Source organism: Drosophila eugracilis, unplaced genomic scaffold, assembly GCF_018153835.1.
Source record: "Drosophila eugracilis isolate 14026-0451.02 unplaced genomic scaffold, ASM1815383v1 contig_1197, whole genome shotgun sequence".
Classification (NCBI taxonomy): Eukaryota; Metazoa; Arthropoda; class Insecta; order Diptera; family Drosophilidae; genus Drosophila; species Drosophila eugracilis.
This window is the reverse complement of record NW_024571981.1, coordinates 2,207,242-2,216,685: the sequence shown is the minus strand read 5'-3', so window position 1 is coordinate 2,216,685 and position 9,444 is coordinate 2,207,242. Positions and strand designations below refer to the sequence as shown.

At 38.5% G+C, this 9,444-nt stretch overlaps 2 protein-coding genes across 2 annotated transcripts; one reads left to right on the top strand and one right to left on the bottom strand.

Moving 5' to 3' along the window:
- Positions 1 to 2,013: 2,013 nt before the first annotated feature.
- On the top strand, positions 2,014 to 5,056 carry LOC108118437. Its single transcript, XM_017231142.2, is given in 9 exon segments — positions 2,014 to 3,587; positions 3,649 to 3,802; positions 3,857 to 4,060; positions 4,120 to 4,268; positions 4,321 to 4,451; positions 4,502 to 4,652; positions 4,720 to 4,833; positions 4,893 to 4,937; positions 4,939 to 5,056. Coding segments are annotated over 9 exon segments (1,299 nt in total). The 5' UTR covers positions 2,014 to 3,353; the 3' UTR covers position 5,056.
- Positions 5,057 to 5,118: 62 nt separating this feature from the next.
- Positions 5,119 to 9,011, bottom strand: LOC108118435 (protein yellow). Its single transcript, XM_041818114.1, has 3 exons — positions 8,955 to 9,011; positions 7,353 to 7,633; positions 5,119 to 6,407 (listed from the first exon to the last, which is right to left on the bottom strand). The coding sequence occupies exons 2-3, from the start codon at positions 7,615 to 7,617 to the stop codon at positions 5,311 to 5,313; spliced, it is 1,362 nt and encodes a 453-aa protein (XP_041674048.1). The 5' UTR covers positions 7,618 to 7,633; positions 8,955 to 9,011; the 3' UTR covers positions 5,119 to 5,310.
- Positions 9,012 to 9,444: the final 433 nt, after the last annotated feature.

The following is a 9,444-nucleotide window of genomic DNA, read 5'->3' as shown; positions in this document are numbered from 1 at the left end:
GATCTTTCTCTTAATTTCGCAAAAGATTTAGCAAGCTGGGGAGGATGCAGGAGGAGGAGAAGGAGGTACATGCCAGGTAGCACATGGCATGACAAATGAATGAATACTTCCTGCATTACGTGTGGGTTATGCAATCGTAGCTCTGACCATCCTACGAAATATCTGGTAATTGAGCGACTCGCTTGCAACTGTCAATCCTTGAGTTAATATACTAATATAATCTTATGAATATGGATCGGCAATGGGCTTCTTTGTTCTATGATTGATCACTAACGGGTATTTCCATTATAACAAAAAAAAAAAATTCTAATATTTCATTGGGATGACAAAAACACTATTTTTCCATTATGAACTCAATTTTAAAAGACAAAAATCAAATGGGTTTCGTAATATTTATTATCAAAATAAGCAATTTTAAAACAATTCAAATTTTTATTTATTAGAAAATTTATTTAAAAATTGTAAACGGGCTTAAAAGGAAAGATTACTTTCACTTTAAAAGGAATACCCTTACTAAAAATGGGTTTTCCTTTAAACTATTACAGATTTATTAAATCTAAAAAGTAAGAAATACAATGTTTTAATTCTAATATTCTGTTATATTTAACAAATTTTTCAAAACAATATTTCCTTAGAGCTATGATATCATTTTGGTAGCCTATTTCCACCATGGTTGTTGTGGCTTTTGCCCAATACCAATCGCCTTCATGTTTATTTTCCCAAATACAAAATGTTGTTTAGATATTTATGCAATCTATAAATCGGAAAACGTTTTCCAGCCCTCAGCTGGGTGTTGATTTGTGGACCCGTGTGGTCCGAATGATTAATTGCCTTGGCTCAATTGAAAATCGCACACGCATAATGCAAAACCAATCCGTTGAAGATTTTTGTACTTGCAAATGAACTCATAGTTGCATTTAGATGCCATCTATTGCTAATTAATTAGGCAATCCAATCGAATCATTAAGTATTAGTCACTGATGTGTGGAGCATTAAAAATTATTTCTGTAAGCATTTGTCACCCAATTAAACCGAATGCAGCCAAGTACCCAGGCAGCCAACCAAGGAATCGACTATATAGCCACCCATATACTATAGAACTCAAGTGCAGCGAATTGCAATAATCGAAGTCTATATAGCGTCGAGACTTTTATTAATGATGAGTGAAAATGGGTAATGAAAATATTTTCCATTTCGGGCGGGGGGCCAGGCAGGCAAGCAGCAATAGCCCTCTTCGCACGCCTCTGCGCGTAATGTGTGTATGCGGTCTGATTAATCATGTACAGGCCATATAGGCAGCATGGAAATGAGTCAGTACAGCGGGCCGAATTTAAAAGTATTTTTTGATTTTGTTTTTAGAAATTTATGAACGACAAGCAAAGTGTATTTTTAAAACATATTTCATACTCCACAAGATCCAAAGAAAGACCATATGTATGTGGGCCGGATCGAGCATATCTATATATGTATTAAAAGTTTGAAAGTTTTAGGAACGACAGATAATATAAAATACGGCCAGGTAGAGTTCTTTATATACAAATATTTATCGGGTATAGGACCTCGTACTAGTTGGATATATATAATATATATATATATGTATATTTGGTGAATTCTCTATATACCTTGCTAGCATACCTACTGAATCTAAAAAACATTTCATATGCGTTTAATATAGCCGCCGCTGTGTTCTAAATTTAAAGCAAAAGCTATTTAGTTGCGAAGAAGTTCAACACAAGCGAACGTTCGTTCTACTCGCTCTACTCTGCAGCTCTCTATGTATACGAGAGTATCTAAAATTTGAAATTTACTATGTAGATACACACACGCACACAGGGACCGCGTCCTGGGCACTAACTGAACGGATCCACGGCCGCAGAACGCATACGCCGTGTGGTACGCGGACCGACAAGTCCGTCAACATATCTCACAGATACAGCAGATACACAGATCTAATGGGATCGTATCTGTATCTGGATCTGTAAATGTTAATGTATATGTATTTGTGACCGAACAGTAAAGAAACACTCTTTTTTTATTTTTTTGCCGTGCTCGTCAGCACGTCCATGTCCACGTTGTGTTGGTGTTTTCATCTCATGAAATGTTTCAATTTGTCTATTTTTAGTAGCAAGTTTCTTTTTGTTTATTAGTTCTTCTTTTTTGTTGTTGTTGTTTTCTTTCTTTTTTGACTTTCCCAGCATGTACATACATAACAATGTACATAGGAGCTTGGATATATAGCAGTGGGTCGGTTTGGGGCGATGTTTCTGCTGCTCTGATTTAACGTCACATCTGAGGAATGTCTCGCAATGTTCATCTCCTCGATCTCACTGGATCCACCACGCATTGTTTGTTTGCGCCCCGAAAGCTTCGCCTATATATCCCGTTCTGTTTATATAGTTTCCATATACATAGCTCACTAATGGCTAGGTGTTTGGATTTAGATTTGGCTGTCTATAAGGTCAAACCCGCGCCCGTGCGAGGTGTTTTGATGATAGGCTAAGGTATCGCCAATGGATTTGATTTACATAAGGATATCTTTGGGAATATGATTTGTTTTTAAAATGTTTAAATACTAAGAAGATGCTTGTATGGCATCATATAATTATTTGCAAAGCAGTTATCATTGATTTTATTTGATTTTTTATTAATAAGATGTCAAAATATTAGGGATCATTTGCACATCATTTTTAAAAAAAATAACATTGTATCTATTCTTAGCTTAGTATAATTTATATAAAATTCATAAAAAAAACTTTTTTATTAGACTCTTTATCTTAGTATTTGGTACTTTTCCGTTTCAGTTTTCCAACTTTAATTTATTTTGCAAATCTTCAAGTATAATGTGTCTCTTATTTTAATAATAACCATCTAGCACCTCATTAAAAAGCATTACCCATAAGGTAGAACCTTATAAAGAATAGCTTAAGATTGCCTCTGCTCATGCAGCCGTCGTAAATAGTTATAAAACCATAAATTGGTTACCATGGCGCTGATTTCAGCTGAAAATATAGATACTATAGATATGGCGTAGCTATCTGCACCAGGCATAGACAATTATAAACAACATGTTTTGGTAATGTTACGCTTAGATTCGCGATACTACTAGTGTATGGCAAACAAAGGGCATAAACAAGACCATGCACACCATACACATGTCCTGCTAAATAGTCCCCATCGATGGGTTTGATGGAGCTTTATCGCTAACACGGCCCCTAAATCAATATTAGTCTTATCTTGACCAACTGTGAGAATTCGCACAGACTGCTGCTGGCCCAAAGATATTGGCCCTCAGCCATGACAGAAACTGCTATCCATAACCAGCGACCGCACTCGAGTTTCACTTTCCGCACGACATGGGTTACTGGTCGGAGACTCGAGCCTGGATCTTCCGTGATCCGGCCAAGCTCATCCGCTATCTTGTACTTTTCGCTTGCTGCATTGTGGTCATTGTCCAGTTGTACGAGTGTTTTTCCAAGCTCTATGATCCACCCATCTCCACGCATTCCTACTACAATCTGAACGAAACCATAGAAATGCCTGCGGTCACCATATGTCGGGAACCGCCTTACAAAGAGGATGTGCTAACGGTTAGTGGATATCTACAAATTCTGAGCTTAAAAAAAATATATATACACATATATCCTTTAGCACCTTTCTGGAGGTGCCTGTCCTCATCCCAAATATGCTACCTGTTGGATGAACTATCCCTTTGGAGAAGTATCCTTGGAAGAGTTCTTTGAAAATAGCACACATAACATGGGAGATACTTTTGTATTTTACGGACTAAATGAAGATATGAATAGTAAGTAAAGAGGATTTTAATTATATATATCTAACCTATATTGATATACTGCAGATGTGGTTATGGATAGTAGTCTACATTTTTATATGGGCCGGTGCTATACCCTTCGACCCAAGGAGCCCGCCAAAAGAGTATCCAAAGACGTAGGTTACTCCATAATGCTAGAGCATTCCATACTGACTACATCCACCAGCGATGTGGATACAGGTGGAGTCGGCTGGCATGTGTTTATACACGATAAGAAGGAAAACTTTACAGGTAAGTTAACAATACATTAAGCCCTAAAGACATAACACCTAATACTTATTCCTTTCAAGAAATCAACATGAAGGGTTCTGGTCGAGTCGAGTATGTTTTTGTGAGTGTAAATGAGGAAATTGAGATCAAGCTTCAAACCCAATACTTTTCCAATGTCCAGACCAGAGAAGAAGCCTGTTCCTACGATGAGAATTACAGTGACTTGAAGGTAGAGCAAGAATTTATATAATTTGTGAGTTTAATCTTAGAAATCACTTCAGTGTGGGGAACAATGCATTTGGCAGGATTTGGCTGATAATATGCAGTGCTCAGGGCCTTGGATGCACGAAATTGCCAGTGAACCCTGCAACGACTCTGTTTCAATGAGAAAACTAATATCGGATTATAAAGAGTAAGTCTGCATATATATGGTGGCATTTTAAGCTTAACCACTTCTCTTAGTGTTTATGAAAATGAGGATGATTTTGACTGCGACTGTATTCAGCCCTGCCAATCGAGAATCTATACAACATTCATACAAAACCGCAAGACCTTCAACCAACCAGAGCCCCGCACTCAAATCTATATATACTACACAACCAAACTGATATCGGTAGGGGTCTAATGATTTCATGATGCATCGAATTGTGAATGAACCTGTTAACTGTTAACATTTGCAGATGATTGAAGAGCGTCCCAGCTATGACACCACACAATTTATAGCCGATGTGGGTGGATCCCTTGGATTTCTGCTGGGTCTGTCTGTCTTGGGATTGATTGGAATACTAGAACATGTATGACAAAGTACTATCTAACATTAAGTTCTTTCTATATATGAGTTCTATACTTTTAGTTGACTCTCTTTTTCTGTGGCGGATTCATTAAGAGGATGCAACAGAAAAGAGCAGGCTAAGTTGGCTGAAAATTCCGAGGATGGTCAGTCTCAAACCAGTGATGAGACCATCGATATAGCCATCGCTTATAAGAAGAAGGATAAAAAGCAAACAAAATATTGAGTCAAGAATCAAGCTGGCTTGGTTTTGCATTAAAACTAGGAAGTTATATGAAAACTAATCAAATACACTTCTTACATTTAATCAACATCACGAACAACGTTACAGTTTTCTTAGCCTAAAACTTAACATAATACAGATGCACTCAAATAAAAAAATATTTCGTATGTTTAAGAAATCCAAAAGATCTGTTTCTTTCTAAAATTCCGAAAATATTTCTTTTAAGTGTGCAAGATACTTTTGTACAGCTCTGGGGATCTAGATCCTAAAACTTGTCAGCAAACACAAGCCAACAATTAGCAAAGAAGTCAGTTTCTCCAAGGAAGCAGCTGAGCTTGTCTTTACCTTAATATTCGTATTAAGTATATCCCCAAGCTTATTGATTACATCCGGCAGAGGGGAAGTTCTTATTTCGCAGGCTGTGTTCTCAATAGCCTCCTTAACACTGGCAGTTAAAATGCGGAAATTAATGGAACCTGCGTATAGTTCATCGTAAATGAAGACGGGTAGCTGATTTGATAGCACCCATAGACGCTTCTGTTCATCAACTTTGATATCACTGGGGAAAACCAATGTATCATTGCTCATGAAGATGCGACTCTGAGAACTGTGACTAAACTCCGTGGCAGTGCGCCAGCAGGCAACTTCATTAAGGTTGGGCAGAGCGTAAAAGAGGACACCAGTATCCGGATCCAAGAACTCAGCTCCAGCCTGAGTGTTCGGTCCTCTGGAGCCCAAAACCACGAACTCTCGATAAATCATTGGCGAAGTGGCTAGAGTTTTGTTTCGCAGTATTGCTGTATCCACAGAGAACTCCATGGTGGAGCACAATGGATGGAAGTACAATGTGGAATAGCCAGTTTCCAAAGGTTTCGACAAAGCCAGACCATAAAGTCCATCATCCCACTGGAATTCAATGCCATTTATGCTGAAGTTACCGGCCATCGGATCTGGGTGGAAGAAGTGATGCTGCACTCGCCATGATTCTTGATCTTTCCATGAGTAAACCACCAAGCCGGGACTGCCCAAGTCAGCTGCATAGGCATAGGTGTTCTCACAATCAGAATCCTCTACTGCCAGATTGGCCAATAAAGATCCCTGCTTCAACTGAGCAGCAGGAAGAACGTGACGTCTTAACAGATCATCATTGTGCAGATCGTAGACTAGAAGCTGAGCTGCTCCGAATATCTTGGTCTGCTCTAGTACTCCAGAAATCCGAGAGTCCAAAACCCAAAGGCGTCCACACCGATCGGCTCGCACTCGGAATGGAGAAACCAACTCTGGGTCAGATTCTTGCAGATTGTGAGCCTCCCAGCTGGGGTAGGGCTTCAGGACGGGACTCTTGGTGGAAGTATCTGTAAATAAACAATTAGAAATATAATTTTATTTGTTTTTCAAGATCTGTATTATTTTTGATCGCTATTTGAAGGTTTATTGATCTCTCCCGTCAACAGTCATTTCATTTTTTGTGTGTTATTTAAATTTGGTCATTTGCATTGCTTTTTGTTTTGGTTGCCGCTAATTGGCTTGCTAACAAAATTCGGTGTGTATATGTAATGGTTAAATGTTGGTGAGTAATTCACACTGTGACTGTTTATTTAAACATGTCTAAGCTGATTAACTGGCTAATAAGCTGAGATTGAGCTGTGGCTAAGGCAACTGCCCACTTGCCTTGTTGTGAGGCGGTAAAAGGTAAAGTAACTTTATTTATAGGCTTGGAATGGAAAACGATTTATACTTGTATTCTAATTAGCACACACATTGTAATAACAAAATTACTGATATATGTACTAAAGTTAAAGAAAGATTTTAACTCAAAATATGTAAAACTCAGTAAAAATCTTGAATTTTCAAAAATAGAAAGAATGTTTGCCAACAAAATTGCCTTCTTTTGAGAGTATCCTGAAGTTAAAGTGCTCTTACTTTGACCAAATCGGAATATTTATTGTACGCTTAGCTGCCCCCACACGGAATCTCATATGATCCAGTATATATAGATATAAGCTCATATCCAGTATGCACCGATTTGTGGGATGCAGTTGTTGTCAGATAGTTAATGACGCTAGTGAGCGGAATTATCATACTAATTGCCGCAAGTGCGAAAGGAAACGGAATTGTTTGGATGGTCAAGTTGATTAGACAGCGCCGTCAGACGCGACCAAAACAATTGCTGAGCTGTGAGATCTGAGATTTGAGATCTCAGATCAGTTCTTGGCACACATAGTGCAATTGCATGGGGCAATTATATTCAAATACAAATGCTGCTGTGGCAGCTGCAACAATGCAACTCATGCGCTTACCATTAAGATCAAGGTAGGCCAACGAGGCCGGCACTCCGGCCCGCCATCTGGGCAAAGTGACAAAGAGCCGATGCCCAGCGACCTCCAGGCCAAAGGGTATCACATTGGCCGGCTTGAACTCGCCCCGCTCGATGGCTGACCATCTCTGATCCGGATTGGCGTACTTGAAGTCCATTTCCCGCCATTCATAGGCCACTCGAAGATTGTCGTTTCCCATGGCAGCAACCGCCCACAGAAGGAGTAGTCCTAAAGTGAAACGCAGCATGGCTTAAATAAATTCACTGCAAATACAAAAATCAATTAATATTAGCTGGTCTACTCATTTAAGCTTCCGTTAAGCCGGAATGGCCTTGTCCAAGCCATAAACCTAACCAGATCAGACACTCAGAAAAAATCAATTCAACAATAACTTGATTTGAATTTGCAACAAGCTTTTGTGAATTTCTTTCACATTTTTAACTTTTTCTCTGACTAATGTACCCCAGTTTTTTCCAATGTTTCTCTCTGTACATTTGCTTGTTGTAATGTTAATAATCGCTCAATTTTGTCACTCCGTCCAGCCTCCGCCGCCTTCTTGGCCTTCTTATTCTCCGTGTGAGTCACACTTTGTTATGTCTTTGGTTCACTTGGTTATTTGAAAGTTGCCTTTTGGTCTGTTTTCAGCAGAGCCAAATTCTGACTAAGTTGTCAAACCACAAAGGTTTTTTTCTGGTTAAAAGCGAGTCTTGACGTACATTATCTAACCAAAAAGATCGGAATGTGTTCAAGAAACTTTGGATACCCTTTTAAAGGAAACACTTTGGGACATAATTTTTCCCAAATCATATAAAAAAGATCTTCTTAAATAAAGTATATTAAAAGAAAAGCTCTTTATAATAAACCCATTGAACCATTCTCCATCTGCAGCACTTCTCAATCTGTCTGGCACATCATTCAAACTTTATTTTTAGAGTATCTCAACCATCTCTGTAACTCCTAAGTCTCAAACACTCGACCTCATCATCAAAAATTCAAGTTGAGACCCGCAATTCAGCCATTAGCATTTCAATGAGCGCACTCCGACTGACCGCCATTCTCCTCGATTGTTTAAACTATAAAAATTTATTGTGAATTTTGGGCATTTTTTCGATGATGAATGATTTGTGCACGCATTTTTCAAGTTTCTTACATGAGTCAGCTTTAAAAAAAGTACTTTCTGAACTCTTTTCCTTTCGAAATTTTGCTTGTGGGCGTTTCTGAACAGTGTGTAATTAAAACTTTGTTTCATTATTAAAGACTTTTAATCAGATTTTACTGCATTTTATATACTGTTGATTTTAGTTTGGGGTTTTCCGCATTGTCCATGTTTTTTCGTCATTACTTAACACGTTATTAATGTTTATCTTGATTTTTGTTACAACCAAATAGATGACAATTGTCAATGGCGGAGGCACACTTTTTGGCCAACTCCAGTCATGCAAACCTTTTTATCTACCTAATTCAAAGTTTGTATCTTGAATCTCTCGTTTGGCCCTGGTTTCGGTTTTATGACCACCGAGTTTATTTGATTTGCTGGACAAATCTTTACCAAATGTCAACAGTTCGGGTCAGTACTTAACACACCTTTTTTCGAATCACAAAACAGCAGCGGGAATACAACCGCCAGCGTCGATGGTTGAAACGAAACTAAAAGTCAAGTGAGCCGCCAGTCAAGTCAACTTTTTAGAGACCGGTCTGCGTGAGTGGTTCCCGCTCCATGTGGCTCTCTTGGAATTCGACTGAACTTGAATTAGTCAGCCGTTAAGACGGTTTAACACGTTGGAAATGAATTAAAGTAATTTTTGGCACGCTCCCTGGGCTATCCCACAAATAATATACATAACTCCCACGCCATATATATATATTTTAATATATCCATTAAAATCTCCAGCTGTGGCCCTGCGATTGACAAGCCCCTGAGAAGGCTCCCACACTTTTTATAGCCATCACAGGCCTACTGTCTATTATGACTGACCCATAAATTTGACATGGTATTAGACAAGCCCAAGTCCGAGTAATTTTCCCGGGTTGCTTGTTTTAATCAATATTTTAATTTATTTCATTATTAATCATC